The sequence below is a fragment of the Ovis canadensis genome, chromosome 25 (genome assembly GCF_042477335.2).
Source record: "Ovis canadensis isolate MfBH-ARS-UI-01 breed Bighorn chromosome 25, ARS-UI_OviCan_v2, whole genome shotgun sequence".
Taxonomy (NCBI): domain Eukaryota; kingdom Metazoa; phylum Chordata; class Mammalia; order Artiodactyla; family Bovidae; genus Ovis; species Ovis canadensis.
Window position 1 is genome coordinate 25,681,051 of NC_091269.1, and position 21,332 is coordinate 25,702,382.

Here is a 21,332-nt window from a genome sequence, read left to right on the forward strand (position 1 = left end):
AACTGAGGTACGTTTATTATTCTTTGGAACATGATGCTATCGCACACTTAACAGACTACAGTACAGTGTAAATATAACTTTCATATGCACTAGAAAACCAAAGACATTCCTATGACACACGTTACTGTGACATTTGCTCTTTTGTGACAGTATGGAAACGAACCGACAACATCTTGGAAGTAGGCCTGCACTTTGTTTCAGAAGCTCTGTCAGATTAAAACCACCCCCTTCCCTTAGATTTTAACTCTCTCACTCCCTCTGGTCCTTCAGGTTCAATGAAAATGTTACAGCCACTCTGAATCTAACACAACCCACCCAATCACTGCCTTAGCATTGCTCTACTCTGTTCACAGTGCTTTGTACTATCTGACATATTACTAGTTTCTTAGAGGGCAGCAGATGGTAAGCTCCATGAAATTGAATATTATGGTTTGAGATAATTGTTTTAGATAAAGTTTTTCCATTTCATAGATGAAGAAAATAAGCCAGAGCGGTTACTGCCTGAAGAATCACAGATACAGTTCACATGAGCCCAACTGTCGAGTCAAAACTCCTTTGTGTTTAGGAAAAGTAAGGTAAAAACACTTACTTTCTCTTTCTTTCTTCTTTAAACGCTTTCTCCTCCGATCTATGGAAGCTACTTCCGATTTTAATGATAGATAATGTTTTCTGATTTCTTGAAGTTTTTCTTGAAGAATTGTGATGCGTTCAGCACTTGTCATATTTTCCAGGTCCGCTGTGAATTTAAAACTTTCATTAATATTCATTTGTGAACAAAATTTTAATATATTAGAGAATATATAGTGTGGTTGCAGAATGAGGTCAAGACAAACTTTAAAAAAAGGCTTATAAATATTGTTTGCCTAAGTTTTCTCCCCAGCCTAAAAAAATGCCCAGCACTAATACATGCAAGGTAACTTTTGAATGAATGTGTAGAATTAAAGATCTTATGACCTAAATAAACATGGATGTTAAAATTTCCACATTTCCCCCCCCCCAAAATCCACATATGTGTACAGCATCACCATAGTATATCATTAAAAATTATACTTAGAAACAAGACTGGAAAGACACCAAAAATTTTTTTTTTCAAAATGTTTAAATTGCATACATTTTTGAATGTTAGAACTCTGAACAAAATTTTTTTCTTGTCTTTCTGTTCTTTTTTTGATTTTTTAATAAGTATGCATAACTTTAACATTGTTAGAAAAATTTTCAAATGCTCTGAAGCAATTTTCAATCTCCTAAGAATATTTCCTTGCATGAGAAACACTGAAGTAATCTCTTTATAAAAAGAAAACAAACAAAAACTTGAAATGGCTATTTTTCAGGTATACAAAGGTACAAAGAGTAGTATAACAGAGTCACTTATACTCATCCAGCTTCAATAATTAGCAAGTCATTGTAAATTCTGCCTCATGTATACCCTAAACAATCCACTTTCCAGGAGCAACGCTAGATTTTTTATAGTACGTTTCTGACATTATATCAGAAACATCTAGTCAATGTTGGTATGTGCCTCAAATGCCTTAACATACTGAGTCAAGTCAGTCAGACAGAGAAGGGGAAACATCACATGGCACCATTTATATGTGGAATCTAGAAAATGACGACAAATGAACTTACAAAACAGAAAGAGACTGACAGAGAACAATCTTATGGTTGCTGGGGGGAGAAGGATGGTGGGAAGGGATAGTTAGGGAATTTGGGGGACATGTACACACTGCTGTATTTAAAACGGATAACCAACAAGGGGAAAAAAAATTACTGGGAGGAAGTTTCCATTGCTTCACCTCTGACTTAGCGTATGTCACTTACACATCTGAAAACTCCATTTGTAAACTTTGGGTAATCGATTACTGGGTTCCTTGAGGTCAGGATCCTTATCGCCATTCTTTCCGCATTTTCCTGGAGACTGCGTCCTAGCAGGAGATTTGGTACCATGAGCCTTCATTCCAGTGGAAACTGATTTGATGGGCTGAGCCTTAGTTACACTTTCACCAGCAGAAAGTTCTTCACTATCACTACTATTTGCTGAAAAAGAAAATTTTTTTAAAGCATTAGTAAACAGAAAAGTAATCATAATTTGTTACAGATTTTAGTGGACAATTTAAAAATTAACCATTTCCATTCACTACTATAGTAAACAACTTGCTTTAACAGACCCTGACTAAAAACTTGGAAAATAATCAAGTATAAACATAGCAGCATATCAGTTAAGGAAAGCAAAAACTCTTCTTACCTGAATCACCAATAATGTATTAAAAAAATACTCAAAGTAATCTTTCATTATATCTGGTGATTACCAAATATGCAGTAATTATTTAAATAGCTTTTAACTCTACTATATTAAAATATATATATATAGATAATAGAATACAGCATTTTTTTTAATGAATCATATGAAATCTTAATTTCATATTTTAAATTGTGTACAGGCGACACTTTCCTACTTCTCTGGCCAAATCAATGACACACTATCATTACATTCAATAAAGAGTTCTTTGAAAATAAGTTCCAAATTTTAATATATACAGTGATTTCTTAAGAAACTCCTACATCATAACCTGTTGACTAAAGTAAATCATAGGTTTTACCCTGATAAATATATTCAGTAATTTATGAAGAATTCAGAAGTCTATGCAATAATGTTAAATCTGCCTTTGTTGATTAAAACCTCAACGAAGTGTGTGAGTGTGTGTGTGTGTGCGCGCGCGCACGCGCTCAGTCATGTCCGACTCTTTGTGACTTTATGGACTGTAGCCTGCCAGGCTCCTCTGTACATGGAATTTCCCAGGCAACAATACTGGTGTGGGTTGCCATTTCCTACTTCAAGGCATCTTCCCGACCCAGGAATCGAACCTCTGTCTCTGTTATCTCCTGCATTGGTAGATGGGTTCTTTATCACTGTGTCACCTGGGAAGCCCAAAGCCTCAGTACCAGAATGGAAATCTTTAACATCTTGACATGTGAATAGGTAATGGAATTGCTATTTCCGTAAATTACCTCTTTCTGGATACAAGCATTACTGTAGATTCTATGACAGTTAATTCATTTGACTAAATTCTCCTCAGAGAACTGTTTCCTCATTCTGATTTACCAAGATACAAGTCCAATAATTAAAATGGAAGAATATATGATCAACTGCTATAGCTCAAAATTATATGAATACGTCAACTGACTTGTTGAAACTGAGCCCTCTTGGAGAATGTCATTTAAAAGTCTTAAAGATAAAAACATTACAATGTAATTTAAAAAGTCTTGAATATCCTTTCAGTTACTCCAAATGTGGCATCAATCTGGCATCAAATTTATCCATTTTCTTTTATCAGTTCTTCATTTAACAATAGCTACCCTCCAAAAAATATAGTTCAGCTCTAAAAAACTGAAAAGTGTTCCAGATAGGAAAGACACAGAGCAACTCCTCCCCACTGTGGTGTTCAGGAGTAAAGAAACTCCACCACTCTTTTGTACATGTCCTAAAAGAATCCCTTCCCAGTCCCCCCACTGCTGCTCTGGAACCCCTGGCAACTCCTAGCTCAGCCACCCAAGGCTTGGCCCCACTCTGATGCAGTGGTCTGCCTCAGCTCGGCTTTCATGGCCTTGCTGAACACAGCCGCCCGGGGCCCCGAAGGATGCCATATTCACCGCCTGGAAGTCATATGGGCTCAGCAGAACCTCGGGGAGCTGGCCGCAAAACCCTTTTCTGCACTGAAGTGCAGGCAAGCCGGCCGATAGCAAAGGTCAGGCAGTGGAGGTGGCAGGAATCTCCTGGAAGAGCAGCAGGAGGTCAGTGTGGGGCACCTGAAAAAAAATTCTTTACATATTTTCTGCTTCGTACTTTGTCTACGAGAGAGAGAAAAAAACGTGCAGCTCTCAGGAGAAATACAATATATATATTCCTGTAGACTGATAAATAAGAATCATTGCTAAAGTCATTAGTTAGAACATATTTAACCCCTGTATTCTTAGAGCTGCTCTTGAATACACAGTTCAGGATATCGAAGATAAAGATATTAGGCTGCAGCTATTGGAATCATAGCTCTAAAGCTATCTTGGTTGTTCTCTTCTAGGCTGATTTTGCCTGAATGGATTACAAAGCAATGAGTTTCACTGTAATAAAAAGAATATATAATTCAATTACATATTTAATAATATGTAATATATATAATGCAAAAGAATCTGCACATAAAACTAACAAAAATGTTGGTGTTTATATTACACTGGCTATTATTTTTTAAAAAGATTAAAAATCAGCAATCAATACAACTGCTGAATAACAACAAATTGCTCAATCCTAGAATCTACCTGCAGTCAGGAGACTTCTCTGTGATTTTTGCAGGGGTAGAGACAACAATCAAAACATTAAGTATCCCATATCCTAAATACCCTTTTCTTAAAGGGAGAAAAAAACACATCCACCATCATCTTCATATTTAAACATTAGAGATTTCACACTTACTGCCTTTCCCCTTCTTTTTGTTGTTTACCACTGCAGACTTATGGCTTCGTTTCTGCTTTTTTGACGAATTTCCTCCTCCCTGAGCTTCTTTCACTCTTTTCTGACCTGTACAGGCTTTGATGGGGAAAAGAACTATTAAGTAACACAAAATAAAATCAAGCTTGTCCCCAGGTATAAATTAATTCCACATTTTAGAAGAATAGACCAATTCTGAAACTACAGATGTTCTTTGAGATTTATAAGTTATCACAGAAATTATTAGAATTTTAAAAAGTCATTAATGAGCTGAATTATAACACATCATAAACCTAGAGTTTTTTTAAAAAGCAAATAAAGCACTACCCTGGTGGCTGAGTGGTAAAGAATCTGCCTGCCAATGCAGGAGACATGGGTTCTATCCCTAGTCTGGGAAGATCCCACATGCCGCAGAGTAACTAAGCCTGTGTACCACAGCTACTGAGCCCACGCTCTGGACCGCGGGAGTCGCAACAACTGAAGCTCTCGTGCCCTAGAGTCCGGCTGGAGACTTCTAGAGAAGCCACTGAAATGAAAAGCCTGCACAGAGCAACAAAGAGTAGGCCCTGCTCACCGCAACTAGAGGAAAGCCTATACAGCAACAAAGACCTAGCACAACCAAAAATAAATAAACAAATAAACATTTAAAAATGAAAAACAAATAAAGCATGCATATCCTTCTTGGGCAATGGTTAACATGTATACCATTTACAAATCCAGTGCAGTAGTTCTAAAAAATATTTCATCATCTTGGTAGGAAGTTATTCCAAAATATTATAAAGTCTCTCTTTTCCTCAAGGATTAGCTCAAGTCTTACCTTCCCTGATGCCCAGGCTTCAATGATTAACTGCTAGTCCAAACTACAGTTTCTCTACTTCTAATAGGATCCTCAGCATCTGCTGTGTTTCTAGTGTCTAATTATATGTATTGCTTTTCAGACTATACAGTAATCTCTTTTTCCTGAGACTTATAAAGTCTTATCTCTATTCCATTGCAGTGTCAGATACTATTACTATAACCACAATACAATCAATACTATGATAAAATTATGCCATGTTTGTTACTAAAAATGTTTCTTAAGCCTGTTACAATGGTAACATATACAAGACATGGCTTTGTTGGTAAAAAAATGGAACAAGCTATTTTAAATGTTTTGTTTACAACTTTTTAGTTGTTTTTTTAAATGGGTTACATCTAATTGATAACTTTCCCTAAGGCTATTTTAATATAACAAGGTGAACCATAAAGGAAGTGATTCAGATATTACCTATATTAAAGTACAGAATCTTAACAATAATTGCCAAATTTCTCTCTGAAAGAGTTTAATTCTGAAACTTTCATCTCCAAAAATAAAAAGCTCACTGTAGGCTAACCTGGAAGGCAATCTTAAATCTAAATTGTAAAACTTACATTTTTACTTTTAATATAAAGTGAAGTATTCAATATCTGCAGATAAATTTACTCCTTTTGCAGACAAAAGGAGCCATATGGAACAAGTGCTTAAGAATTTATTTTTAAAGAGATAAAATTCTAAAAAATTCTGTAATATGCTTTGATTTGATAAGACAGATATATCCTAAATGAAGTTCTCAAACTGCTTACTTTTTAACATAGTTAAGATTAAGATTCAAAAGGGTAATACTGACATAGGCTATCAGACTTGTTGAAAACACATCTCAATCTTTCATTAGATATGAGGAGCACAGTGAGGATGCAACCTCTTCAGAATTATGATTAAAAGTTCATTATATTTTATTGAAAGCTTCTCTAATCATCTGTAATAAATGCTTCTTTCATCTTGAGGATATTTATGCCTGGATAATTCAAATCTGTGAGACAGTACAACACACAAACATAATCACAGTAGCTATGTGTGTAAATATTTAAATAAAAAAGATCACTGAAATCTACTGCAACTATATTTTTACTTAGTATTTTTTGAAAAATGTTTTAAGACAAAATTATTTGTGTGATAGATAGTTATGTCAATTATGTCTCAGGGAAACTAGAAAAAGGAAAAAAAAAAGGTTTATGAGAGAAAACTGAAAGTTAACTAATTTGGTCTAGACTGTATCTCCTTAAGTTTATCTAAAAACCTGAAATCAGTATAATAAAATTTGGTATGTTATATAACATACATACCCTAGTGCTTTACACTGGAAAAGTGTGTTTTAAAGCCAAGTGTCAGCTTACAGTATACTGATTTAAAGACACCTGAATGAAGTGGTTTACAAGAAGAATGGTGTCAGAGCTATGGCACCAATAAAAAGGCACTAAGACTTCAGGGAAGTACAGCATAGACACTGGTCCTTCAATTTGGAAGCTAGGCAACCAAGAAAGTTCCTTTACAAACTCTCAAACAGTAGTCAGGCTCAAAAATCAGTTTGACATGATTATCTGAGGACAGCACAGCCTGGACAGTTGCTTGCTCCAAATCCCTACATAGAGTACTTTGGTTAAGGGTGGACGAGTCCATCAATAAATCAAAATGTTAGTGAGAAACTGCATGGGACAACTGCAGAAACAATGTTAAAGAAATATATTTAAGCTGCTCATGCCATGCAGTCAACCAGTATATAATGAGTTTTCAAACAGGTCTGGATTTGAGCCTGGGTGCATTTTCTATTAAATAGCACATGATCTGGTCCACTGTGAAATGTCACAGGTGGCTGAAGTGAAAAAAACACTCAATTCTCAAGTTGTTAAATGCATCCCACCCTCCACTACCCAAACTACCTTTCACATTGCCACTTTCACATGCTCACACAAGTACTCCACGTAAACACCTCATGTTGTAATGAAGGGTATGAAGCCCCTGAAACCGTCAGGGGGGACGATCATGAACCATGACGCTGGGGCCTGGGGCCTCACCTTTCTCAGGATGCTCTGCCTCAGGCTGATTGCTGCTGCTCGAGCTCACGCTGGCATCAAAGCCCGTGGGCGAGCTGTTCCCTTCTGACTGCAGATCCTGCAGCTCCCCCGCGACACTGTCCACTTCGACTGTGCTGTCAGTCTCACTCTTGATGCTGCGGACTTCCTCATGGTTTGGGGCCAGCGGCTCTGACACTGTTACAGAAGGTGGCTGCCGACTGGCTTCCGTCACGGTGACTGAGGAAGGGGACTCGGGTGTTGTGGGAGGGGTATTGAGCACTGAATTGCTGCCGCTGCTCGGAAATTCCGATTTTTTGTCACTGACTTCAGCTGGCTTCTCCTCAGTGGGTTTGCCCTCTGCACCGGCCGAGGGCGGGGCAGCCAGATCGGTGTTGGGGGAGCAGCTCTCCTCCTCAGCCACAGTCTGCAGGGACCCCTCAGCCGGCCCCTCTTCTGGGGCAGGATGGGGTGGGGAGGCTGCGGCCTCAGTGTCAGAGTCTGAGAAAAGCTCCTTCAGCGTTTTTTTAGGCCACTGACCCTGAATACTTGACCAGACATCTTTTCGATCTTTTGCTCTGCTGTTCTGAAGTCTTTCATCAGAGTTATTTAAAAGTTTTATCCTTTTCTCGGCCACTTCTGAAAATCCTGAATAGAAACCAGTTGTCCGTAGAGACTTTCTTTTCTCCTCCAAACCATTGTACTTCTTAGTCGGTGTCACCTTGGCTTTGGACTTTCCTTCTTCGTCCTCATCTGAGGAGCTATTGCTACTGTTTTCTATGCAAAGGGCTTCTTTGTTCTTGGCCTTATCCTCCTTCTTACTGGGGGAGCCGCTTTTTAAACACTCCTCGGTATTGCAGTACCTTCTCTTACCACGTTTTACCGGTGGCTTTGAAGATTTATCAGCGGTGTCCTTTTTAACATCCTTTCTCTTTTTTGTGACTTCATCTTCTTCTTCATAGTCAGTATCTTCAGATAATGCTTCCATATCTTTTCTTAAGCTTTCTGGAGATTTTGACAAGGGTTTGGCTATTACCAAATCTGCGTGGCCTTTGTTTTCTTCAAGCAAAGATGAACTGTTCTGTTCCTCTTTGGATGGAAGATCACTTCTGTTGTGAGTCAAATGATCCATCTTAGATTCTTCTTTGCCATGGTTCTCTAGGTCCTGAACACTTGTTTCATCCTCTTGCTCACTGTCTTCAGCAGAACTTTCAGAAGCTAGAAAAGAAAGAAAAAACAATGAGTATGATAAGAATAGCAGCGATGTCTTCTCTGGCCCCACTAATATAAACAAGTATTAGCTCATATGCTTATAACCACTCCAGGTTGCTAGGTTTTATCCTCATTTTACAACTGAGGAAACTGAGCTTCAGAGAGAAGACACTCACCCAATGATGGAAATGTCATCTATCATGACTAGAGTGGGAGTGACACTACTGTATGCTTTTGCCAAAACTCATCATATTGTAAACATAAAACTGGTGACTTTGTAAATTTTACCTCAATAAAGTAGATTATAAAAAAGAAAGAATCGTATCCAAATTTATGAGCAGAACATAGTGGAGTCAGGATGTAGTTCCAGGATGTTCAAACTCTAAAGTGTATATTTTTATAAAAGTGTAGTCTTCACTTTCAATGTAGCAATGACAACTCAAAAATTTTGTAAGCAATGTATTTCTACCACAGATGCTTTGAAAACACAATTAACTTTATACAAACATCAGTTCAGTTCAGTCGCTCAGTCATGTCTGACTTTTTTGCAACCCCATGGACTGCAGCATGCCAAGGCCTCCCTGTCCATCACAAACTCCCAGAGTTTACTCAAACTCATGTCCATTGAGTCAATGATGCCATTCAACCATCTCATCCCTTCTCCCGCCTTCAATCTTTTCCAGCATCAGGGTCTTCTCAAGTAAGTCAGTTCTTCGCATCAGGTGGCCAAAGTATTGGAATTTCAGCTTCAGCATCAGTCCTTCCAATGAATATTCAGGACTGATTTCCTTTAGGATGCAAAGGTTGGATCTCCTTGTACTTCAAGGGACTCTCAAGAGTCTTCCCCAACACCGCAGTTCAAAAGCATCAATTCTTCAGTGCTCAGCTTTCTTTATAGTCCAACTCTCACATCCATACATGACTACTGGAAAAATCACAGCTTTGACTATATGGACCTTCGTCAGCAAAGGGATGTCTCTGGTTTTTAATATGCTGTCTAGGTTTGTCATAGCTTTTCTATCAAGTAGCAAGGGTCTTTTAACTTCATGTCACTGTCTGCAGGGATTTTGGAGCCCAAGAAAATAAAATCTATTGGTTTTCACTTTTTCCCCATCTATTCATCATGAAGTGATGGGATCAGATCCCATGATCTTCATTTTTTGAATGTTGAGTTTTAAGCCAGCTTTTTCACTCTCCTCTTTCATGCTCAACAAGAAGCCTTTTAATTTCTCTTCACTTTCTACCATTAAGAATGGTATTATCTGTATATTTGAGGTTATTTATATTTCTCCCAGCAATCTTGATTCCAGCTTGTGATTCACCCAGCTTAGCATTTCGCATGATGTACTCTGTTTAAAGGGCTTCCCAGGCGGCACGAGTGGTAAGGAACCTGCCTGCCAATGCAGGAAATGAGAGAGACATGGGTTCGATCCCTGGGTTGGGAAGATCCCCTGGAGGAGGGCATGGCAACCCAAAACAGTATTCTTGCCTGGAGAATGCCATGGACAGAGGAGTCTGGCAGACTACAGTTCATAGGGTCTCAAAGAGTTGGACACGATTGAAATGACTTAGCATACACTCTGCACAGAAGTTAAATAAGCAGGGTGACAATCTGCAGCCTTGTCATACTTCTTTCCCAATTTTGAACCAGTCTGTTGTATCATGTCCGGTTCTAATTGTTGCTTCCTGACCTGCATACAGGTTTCTCAAGAAGCAGGTCAGGTGGTCTGGTATTCTCATCTCTCTAAGAAATTTGCACAGTTTGTTGTGATCCATACAGTCAAAGGCTTTAGCATAGTCAAGGAAGCAGAAGTAGATGTTTTTCTGGAATTCCCTCACTTTCCTTATGAGCCAATAAATGTTGGTTATTTGATCTCTGGTTCCTCTGCCTTTTCTAAACCCAGCTTGTACATTTGGAAGTTCATGTACTATTAAAGCCTAGCTTGAAGGATTCTGAACATAATCTTTATTAGCATGTGAAACAAGTACAGTAGTTAGAACATTCCATGGCACTGCCCTTCTTTGAGACTGGGATAAATACTGACCTTCTCTAATCCTGTGGCCACTGGTGAGTTTTCCAAATTTGCTGACATACTGAATGTAGCGCTTTAACAGCATCATCTCTTAGGATTTAATAGTTCAGCTGGAATTCCATCTCCTCCACTAGCTTTTTCCATAATAATGCTTCCTAAGGCCCACCTGACTTCACACTCCAGGATGTATGGCTCTAGGTGAGTGATTACACTATCGTGGCTATCCAGGCCATTAAGACTTTTTTTGTACGGTTCTGGATATTCTTGCCACCTTTCTCAATCTCTTCTTCTTCTATTAGGTCCTTACCATTTTTCTCCTTTATCATGCCCATTCTTGCATGAAATGTTCCCTTGCTATTTCCAGTTTTCTTGAAGAGATCTCTAGTCATTCTCATTCAATTGTATTCCCCTATTTCTTTGCACTGATCACTGGGGCAGGCTTTCTTATCTCTCCTTGCTATTCTTTGAAACTCTGCATTCAGTTGAGTGTATCTTTCCTGTTCTCCCTTGTCTTTCACTTGTCTTCTTTTCTCAGCTATTTGTAAAGCCTCCTCAGACAACCACTTTGCTTCTTGCATTTCTTTTCTTGGGGATGGTTCTGGTCACTGCCTCCGGTACAATTGTTACAAATCTCCGTCCATAGTTCATCAGGCATTCTGTCTACAAGATCTAATCCCTTAAATCTATTCATCACTTCCACTGTATAATCACAAGGGATTTGATTTAGGGCATACCTGAATGGCCTAGCGGTTTTCCCTACTTTCTTCAATTTAAGCCTCAATTTTGCAGTAAGAAACTCATGACCAATTTAAGCTTCAGTTTTGCAATAAGAAGCTCATGATCTGAGCCACAGTCAGCTCCGGGTGTCATTTTTGCTGACTATATAGAGCTTCTCCATTTTTGGCTGCAAAGAATATAATCAATTTGATTTCGGTATTAACCATCTGGGGATGTCCATGTACAGAGTCGTCTCTTGTGTTGTTGGAAAAGGGTGTTTGCTATGACCAGAGTGTTTTCTTGACAAAACTCTGTTAGCCTTTGCCATGTGTCATTTTTTACTCCAAGGCCAAACTTGTCTGTTATTCTGGGTATCTCCTGACTTCCTACTACTTTTTCATTCCAATCCCCTATGATGAAAGGGACATTTTTGGGGGGGGCGGGGGGTGTTAGTTCTAGAAGGTCTTGTAGGTCTTCATAAATCAGTCAACTTCAGCCACTTCAGCATTCATGATTGGGGCATACACTTGATTACTGTGATGCTGAATGGTTTGCCTTGGAAACAAATTGAGATCATTCTGTCATTTTTGAGACTGCACCGAAGTACTGCATTTCAGACTCTTCTTTTGAGTATTAGGGCTACTCCATTTCTTCTAAGGGAGTCTTGCCCACAGTAGTAGATATATATAGGTCATCTAAATTAAATCTGCCCATTCCTGTCCATTTTAGTTCACTGATTCCTAAGATGTCAATGTTCACTCTTGCCACCTCCTTCTTCACCACATCCAATTTACCTTGATTCATGGACCTAACATCCTGGGTTCCTATTCCACACTGCTCTGTACAGCACTGGACTTACTTTCACACTAGACACATCCACAACTGAGTGGCATTTCCGCCTTGGCATAGCTTCTTCATTCTTTCTGGAGCTAATAACAATTGCTGTCTGCTCTTCCCTAGTAGCATATTGGACACTTTCTGATCTGAGAGGCTCATCTTCAGGTGTCATATCTTTTTGCCTTTTCATACTGTTCATGGGAAGAGTACTGGAGTGGTTTGCCATTCTGTCCTTCAGTGGACCACATTTTTTCAGAACTCTCCACTATGACCGGTCCATCTTGGATGGCCCTACATAGCATGGCTCATAGCTTCACTGAGTTACACAGGCCCCTTTACCACAGTAAGGCTGTAATCAATGAAGGAGCAAGAAATACATATAAACAGTGAAAACTAATTTACTCTCATAACAAAACACCAACAGCTCCTCTTTTCTTCCTTCCCCAGCTTCCAAAATCTTGTAACTATTTCCATTCATAGTTACTATCATCATCTCTTAATAATATACTATTTGTTAACATATATAAGCAATGAGAATTCTCTTGTTAATACCTCCATCACCTTCTGCCACACTTTGTATACAAGTGGTGTTGGAAAAGCTGGACTGCTAAATGTAAATCAATGAAGTCAAAACACACCCGCACACCATATACAAAAATACACTCAAAACAGTTCAGAGTTAAGTTTAAGACATGACACCCTAAAACTCCTAGAAGAGATCACAGATAAAACATTCTCTGACATAAATTGTACCAGTGTTTTCTTAGGTTCATCTCCCAAAGCAGCAGAAATAAAAGCAAATATAAACAAATGTGACCTAATCAAATTAGTTAAGATTTTGCTACAAAGGAAATCACAAAGGAAACTACAAAGGAAATCACAACCTATGGACTGAGAGAAAATATTTGCAAACGAGGCAACTGACAAGGCTTAATTTCCAAAATATACAAATTGCTCATACAACTCAACAACAAAAAAGGAACAAATGACCCAACTGAAACATGGGAAGAAGACCTAGACCTACCTATCTCTAAAGCAGACAGACAGATGGCCAACAGGCCCATGAAAAGATGCTTAACATCACCAAGTACCAGAGAAATGCAAATCAAAACTATAATGAGGCACCAGTCAGAATGGCCATCATTAAAAAGTTTACTAATAACAAATCCTGGAGAAGGTGTGGAGAAAAGGGAACCCTCGTACACTGCTGGTGGGAAAGTAACCTGATGTAGCCACTATGAAAAAGAGTATGTAGGCGCCTTAAAGAAGCTAAAAACAGAGTTTTTAGTCTTTCCTGCTGTATGATCCAACAATCCCACTCCTGGGACATCTGGGGAAAACTATAATTTGAAAAGATACACGTATCCCAATGTGCACAGCAGCAGTATTTACAATAGCCAAGCCACAGAAGCAACCCGAAATGGCCACTGACAGATAAATGGATAAATAAGGTGTGGCACATTTATGCAATGAGATACTCCTCAGCCATACAAAAAGGAGGAAACAATGCCATTTGAAGCAACATGGATGGATCTAGAGACTATCACACTAAATGAAGTTAAATCAGAGAAAGACAAATAACATATGCCATCACTTACACGTGGAACCTAAATTATGACACAAGTAAATTATTTTGAAAAAGAAATAGACTTGAAGACACAGAAAACAAACATGACTAACAAAGGGGAAAAGGAGTGGAGTGGGTGAGTTAGGGGTTTGGGATTAGCAGATACAAACTACTATACGTAAAATAAACAACAAGGTCCTGTATAGCACAAGGAATTATATTCAAAATCTTGTAATAAACCATAAAGGAAAAGAATATGAAAAAAGACTACATATATAATTGAACCACTTTGCTATATACCAGAAACTAACACAACATTGTTAATCAACTCTAGTACAATAAAAAAGAATGAAATGAGAAACAAGATATTGCACCCACCCATTTTATAACAGAATTATATGGAGCATGTAGAAAAGAGTTCTTAAAAAGAAAAAACATTACAGCTGTCAATAAGCATTAGAGTACTAAACAATAAAAGGATTAAAAGATAAAATCAAGAAAATTTCTAAGAAACTAGAAGAGGAAGACAAAACAATCAATCATGTATCTCTGAGAAAAGTTGACTACATTAGAGTATACTGCAGAAGGTTCAATATTAATATAATGGCAGGGTTCAAAAGAGAGAAAGGGAGGAGAGAGGAGTAGGGGAAAGAATACGGAAGTGTACCGGAGAAAAATCAACAAAAGATTTCAAGAAAACTAGACTTTATTTTGGGGGGGCTCCAAAATCACTGCAGATGGTGACTGCAGCCATGAAATTAAAAGACGCTTCCTCCTTGGAAGAAAAGTTATGACCAACCTAGATAGCATATTCAAAAGCAGAGACATTACTTTGCTAACAAAGGTCCATCTAGTCAAGGCTATGGTTTTTCCTGTGGTCATGTATGGATGTGAGAGTTGGACTGTGAAGAAGGCTGAGTGCCAAAGAATTGATGCTTTTGAACTGTGGTGTTGGAGAAGACTTGAGAGTCCCTTGGACTGCAAGGAGATCCAACCAGTCCATTTTAAAGGAGATCAGCCCTGGGTGTTCGTTGGAAGGAATGATGCTGCTAAAGCTGAAACTCTAATACTCTGGCCACCTCATGTGAAGAGCTGACTTATTGGAAAAGACTCTGATGCTGGGAAGGATTGGGGGCAGGAGAAGGGGACCACAGAGGATGAGACGGCTGGATGGCATCACCGACTCGATGGATGTTGAGTTTGAGTGAACTCCGGGAGCTGGTGATGGACAAGGAGGCCTGGCGTGCTGCAATTCATGGGGTCGCTAAGAGTTGGACATGACTGAGCGACTAAATGGAACTGAACTGATCCAGAACAGAAAGATACAAGTTTGTAGAATGAAGCGGCTTAGCAAGTACACATTACAATAGATGAAAATATATCCACAAAAGGGATAATCTTTGTGCAATTTGAAAACATTCAAAACAAAGATTCCAGATTTCAGAGAAAGGGAAGGCAAAAAGCAAGCCATAAAACAAGTCATCCACAAAGAATCAGGGACAAGAGCTCTGGATTTCACAGAAAACACTGAAGGAAAAATACAGCTGAACAATGCCAATAAAATAATTAAGGAAAAACTTCCAACCCTGCCGGACCATAAATAATGTTTTCAAATATGGATAGTCTTTATCTTCCCTCTTACTCACTTGTTCTTAACATCTACTAGAGAATGGAAGAATGTGTTCCATCACAGTGGGTATACCAAAGATGTTTTAAAAAATCAGATACCCGAAAGAAAAAAATTTTAGGGACTACTTTGAAGAGAGAGCTTTAAAAAGTTCCCAGGAAGAGAACTATGCATCAGACACAGAAGGAAACCAGTCCAGACCTGTGTGGTGTTATTTCCAAAGGAACTCATATGACTTCTATCATCATCAGAATGCCTCTTGCCATCAGTTAGATTCTTCCTATATTAGCTTGTTCCAACCATTTGGTGATAAGATTCCAGCTCTCTGCTCAATCTCTTTTGTGCCATTACCTGGATCAGGCAATGACATCATCTTACCCAGCAGAAACATTTTGTTTTGACCTACACCTGAAAATTAGGAGTATATTTGGGCAGCCTAAAATCAGAACATACAGAGCATCTTATCAATAGCACAGAGCATAATTCTTTTGGTCATCCACTAAGATTATGTCAGATATTCCTGAGAGCCCTGATGTTTCCTCAGTTCAGTTCAGTCGCTCAGTCGTGTCCGACTCTTTGCGACCCCATGAATCGCAGCATGCCAGGCCTCCCTGTCCATCACCAACTCCCGGAGTTCACTCAGACTCACGTCCATTGAGTCAGTGATGCCATCCAGCCATCTCATCCTCTGTCCTCCCCTTCTCCTCATGCCCCCAATCCCTCCCAGCATCAGAGTCTTTTCCAGTGAGTCAACTCTTCACAAGAGGTGGCCAAAGTTCTGGAGTTTCAGCTTTAGCATCATTCCTGCCAAAGAAATCCCAGGGCTGATCTCCTTCAGAATGGACTGGTTGGATCTCCTTGCAGTCCAAGGGACTCTCAAGTCTTCTCCAACACCACAGTTCAAAAGCATCAATTCTTTGGCACTCAGCCTTCTTCACAGTCCAACTCTCACATCCATACATGACCACAGAAAAAACCATAGCCTTGACTAGATGGACCTTAGTCGGCAAAGTAATGTCTCTGCTTTTGAATATACTATCTAGGTTGGTCATAACTTTCCTTCCAAGGAGTAAGTGTCTTTTAATTTCATGGCTGCAGTCACCATCTGCAGTGATTTTGGAGCCCAGAAAAATAAAGTCTGACACTGTTTCCACTGTTTGCCCATCTATTTCCCATGATGAGATGGGACCGGATGCCACGATCTTCGTTTTCTGAATGTTGAGCTTTAGGCCAGCTTTTTCACTTTCCACTTTCACTTTCATCAACAGGCTTTTTAGTTCCTCTTCACTTTCTGCCATAAGGGTGGTGTCATCTGCATATCTGAGGTGATTGATATTTTTCCCGGCAATCTTGATTCCAGCTTGTGTTTCTTCCAGCTCAGTGTTTCTCATGATTTACTCTGCATGTAAGTTAAATAAGCAGGGTGACAATATACAGCCCTGACGTACTCCTTTTCCTATTTGGAACCAGTCTGTTGTTCCATGTCCAGTTCTAACTGCTGCTTCCTGACCTGCATACAGATTCCTCAAGAGGCAGGTCAGATGGTCTGGTATTCCCATCTCTTGAATAATTTTCCACAGTTTATTGTGATCCACACAGTCAAAGGCTTTGGCATAGTCAATAAAACAGAAATAGATGTTTTTCTGGAACTCTCTTGCTTTTTCAATGATCCAGCGGATGTTGGCAATTTGATCTCTGGTTCCTCTGCCTTTTCTAAAACCAGCTTGTTTCCTAGAAGGCCCTAATAACATTGCCCCACTGAATTTCCTGAGAGAGGTCTTTGTAGACTCACAAAGAACCTGAATATCACCTGGAAACTCTATTCAGATGAACCTTCATTGAAGTGAAAATACTGTCTTTTTTTACATAGTTAGGTTTATGTTTGCCACAGTTTTAAAAAAAAGTAAATAATATCCTCTTTAGGAGTATATACAGATTTAATACAGTTGTAAAAAAAATAAAATCAATGGCTGATTTCAAGTAATAACAGAGTCAAAGTTATGCTTCAATTAAAAAAGAGAACTTGATAATGTCAATGAATTACCTTTATAGCATTTGATTTATAAAAATTAAAGACATTTAAAACAAATACTTGCATGCAACAGGATGCTCGCTATGTTTACCTTGAAGTCCATTAAGGATTGAAGTGATTTCTATGGATTTAATATGAGCTGTATCAGAGTTCTTGGCATCAGTAAGATCCAATTTGGATACCATTTCAGGAGATGGATTTGTCTGAAATGGCGGTTTTGACAAGCGCCGGAGTTTACAGTTTTTAGGAGAGTATTTTTCATCTTTGTCTTTTTCTTTGTCTAATTTATTCTAAGTTAAGGAAAAAAAGGTATCCTATGTTAGTCATAATTTATCATGAAGCATTCATTAGTAACAATGCTAAAACTCATTTTTAACTCAAAGCTATAGACTACATTACTAAAAATCATAAAAAGAATATAAAGTCCCACAAAACAGTCAGAGATGTTTTTTCAAACTTATCTAACAAATATTATAGGATGAGAAATAAAGTTTCTAATATTTATATTTTATTAATGGAAATAAATTAGCAATCATATAGGCAATTAAGAAAAGCAAACCTCCATACTGCTAATAACTGGTGTTACAAACTCTATAAAAATGAAATCACAATAGGCTTAAATATTCACTCTTTAAAAAAGAAACACAATTTCAATCTGGTAGTTTTAAAACCTGGAAGATTCTCAATATAAAATGAGGGTTGGGAATGATAAAATTTTAGTTATCTTCAGTTGACAACTGGAAAGAAACAAATGACTTGCTATAAAGTCAAGTCAGTGGGACATCCTTCCTGCATTGATAAATTAATGTTTCATGAAAAAATGAGAAAATTTCCCAAATTCTCTTTTTATGAATAGACGGGAAGGGGCTAATATATTTCCTGGAACTTCTACAGATTGCTGAGTGACTATTTTCACAGTTCTCTCATAGATGGTACAGAGTTAGTATCATTCTAGATACACAGAAGTTAATTCTGTTTAGGATAGTGGTTCTCTAAGTATGGACCATGGGCCCAGAGACCTTAGCACCTCCTGGCAATTTAAGTGAAAACTCCTCGAACCAGACTCAAAGCCAGTGAATCAGAATCACTGGGGATGGGAACAAGCAATCCGAGTTTCACCAAGTTCTCCAGGTGACTGTGACGCATGCTTAAGTGTGAGATTCACTTACTCAGAGCACCTGAGCTGAAGATTCTGGATGCACTGAGAAGGCTTATGTGTACCAAAGCTTATCAATGACTAGTGCTGCTCTAATTTTCCTATTCTTGCCAGCCTTTTCATCACTTTATACCAGAGATCATAATATATCATACAGTCTGAAGGCAGAAATAGTCTACGCCATGCAAAGTTCAAATATGGCTTTTAATGGCTGTCTTCTCAGAGTCAGATGAGATCAACGGATGGGTATACTATTATTAAATAATTTCTAGGAAGCTTTTCCAAAATTCACATGCCTCTTCCCTTATGACCAACAATTTTAAATGCCTGGGAGGGGCCTAGAACTAAACTGAGACGTAAATAAATATTTAGAAAAAATTCCCCAAGTAATATTCTAATATTGCTTCTCCTACCCCTACCCTATCCTCTACCTGAGAAATACAACTCCTAAAATTTACTCTGTGCAAGGAAACAGGCTGTTTACTGCCACACACACAAAATTCTTCTAGTAGCTTAGAAGCAACAGCATGACTTTCACACTTTTCAATAAAGACCAAGTGTCCTGAGTTGTAGCTACTGAGTTGCCAAACCAAAACTTTAAAAATATGAACCCAGTTTCATCATGAGAAAAGAGTAATAATCTTAGGGGAAAAATTTTGTACGTAGGGCCACAAAAGTATCATTTAGCCAGAAAGTAAATAGCGCCTCACTTTTAAAATGAAAATTGAATTTCAGGAGGACTATCAAACACTTCAATTATATATACCATTCAAAGTAGTAAAAAGCCATTAAGAGAGAAAAGATATTCTAAAACCTAGTTAATGGTCTGCTTTCTAATAAAACATTAAAAAGATTTAATCTTAGAATGAACAAGACTAATCCCATCATATATAAAACTAACATTAATTTCCATACAAGTGCATTATTAATAGATTCCCCATGGTATCTATGCAGTGTGTGCTTCTTGGGGTCTTGTGAACACATTCTAAAGCACTATCTATAGTGACAGAAAGATGATGAAGAACAAAAGAGCTGCAGCTAGGCTCTCCTCTTCCTTCAGGCACCTTCTTTTCTTCCTCTGAATGGTTTACAGCTATTACAGTAACCCCAGAGTTCCCAGCTACACACTACTTCTTGGCTCCCAGTTGGAGACCAGAGGTGCATGAAACAGTTGAAATGGGTAAGTGAAATCTTAGGTGAGTGGACTTATACAATGTCGGAACTAAAAAAGCCTCAAAGATCACTTAGTACTGTTTTCAAAATGCCTTTCCACAAGCTGACAATATTAATTGTACCCAAATCTAGTATTTGATAAACTGGCTATTTCAAGAGAGTATTTCCAACTCTACTAACACACACACAGAGTCACACACACACACAGAGTCTCTCTCTCAACTCACTCAGGAGGAAAGGTTCCTTAATTAAGAGCTACTAACACACACACAGACACACACAGACATACATACACACACACACATGCAGTCTCTCAACTCACTCTGGAGGAAAGGTTCCTTAATTAAGAGCTATAATATACAGCAAAATATATTTTGCTTTCATTACCTTTATTTTCTTGCGATGTTTTATCTTGGGTACATTTTTATCAGCAGGTCTTACTATTTTATCTGCTTTAATCCATTCGTCATACCTAAAATCAAAGGAAATTAACGTTAATATACAAAACACATACTACAGAAGGAACTATGCCATATTAAAGAGAACCTCATAAATAGAATCATAATATTATAAAACCTTGGGGGCCACTAAGTTCAACTTTCTGGTTTAAGGAACAAAGTTACCAAGGCTCAGCGAGAGATGTAGTGGCCTGTCCCAGGACACACTTTCAGCTGCTGGCTGAGCCAAGGCTCAGCTAGGTCTCTGGATTCCTAGACCAGCACTACTTCCTCTGTTACACCAAAGAGAAACCAAAGCTATACAATAACCATTAAGAGCACTCACAGTATTTCCTATACGTTTTTTGGTTTACTTTGTTCTTTTCGTAAGCAGCAAGTAGTTTATTTTTCCCTAAACATATCAGGAAGCTAAGGGGAAGCATGACTGCCAAGTTTTCAGGCTTCGGAGTTGCTTCCTACGTATACAGATGGCTGAGAGTCAACAGTTGTGATGGGTTCTCCACTAGGTGCTGCCTGTCTGAGGGAGTTCACAGGGCACAAGTTACTACTGACTGCAATAAATCTATTTGTTTAAGGGAGGGAAAAAGTTTAATTTTGTAACAAACTCAGCTAGAAGGAACATTAAAAATAAACCTCTTTTTATGTTTCAAAATCACATACATTTATTCTGGAAAATGGAAAACTGATTGACATTTTTAACTTGAGAACATGAAAAACTGAAAATGCGCTTTTAAATTAAAATCTCCTCATTATTAGAGGCATTAAGTGAAGTAAGAAAGACCCTGAGTCAGGAAGTAAATGATTTAGGTCATTACCTTACTAGTAAATTATATTCTTGCTCTAGAGTAGGCCTGTATGCATACGTGCTAAGTCCCTTCAATCGTGTCCAAGTCTTTTTGACACTATGGACTGTAGCCCACCAGGTTCCTCTGTCCATAGGATTCTCCAGGCAAGAATACTGGAGTGGGTTGCCTTGCCCTCCTCCAGGGGATCTTCCCAACCCAGGGATCAAACCCATGTCTCTTGCATCTCCTGCATTGGCAGGGCAGGTTCTTTACCACTAGCGCCACCTGGGAAGCCCCAGAATAGGTCTAGCAAGTATCTATAAGGACTCCCAGGCAGAGCTAGACTGCTGGTGCAAACTGTGGCCTGCAGCAACGTTGACAGCTCAACCC

General features: G+C 38.5%; 1 protein-coding gene across 6 annotated transcripts in view; it reads right to left on the reverse strand.

Annotated features, from left to right (window-relative positions):
- The window catches only part of ARID4B (AT-rich interaction domain 4B), a 140,085-nt gene that overhangs the window by 3,816 nt on the left and 114,937 nt on the right, over window positions 1-21,332 (reverse strand). For 5 of the 6 annotated variants that reach the window (XM_069571575.1, XM_069571577.1, XM_069571573.1 and 2 more), the window contains 6 exons: window positions 20,087-20,171; window positions 17,462-17,660; window positions 7,349-8,563; window positions 4,463-4,576; window positions 1,819-2,034; window positions 590-736 (listed from right to left, as the gene is read on the reverse strand). In XM_069571575.1, the coding sequence (XP_069427676.1) occupies window positions 590-736; window positions 1,819-2,034; window positions 4,463-4,576; window positions 7,349-8,563; window positions 17,462-17,660; window positions 20,087-20,171 (1,976 nt within the window). Of the gene's footprint in view, window positions 1-589; window positions 737-1,818; window positions 2,035-3,339; window positions 3,805-4,462; window positions 4,577-7,348; window positions 8,564-17,461; window positions 17,661-20,086; window positions 20,172-21,332 lie in introns of those variants that run through there. The other variant, XM_069571578.1, reaches the window with a different exon arrangement.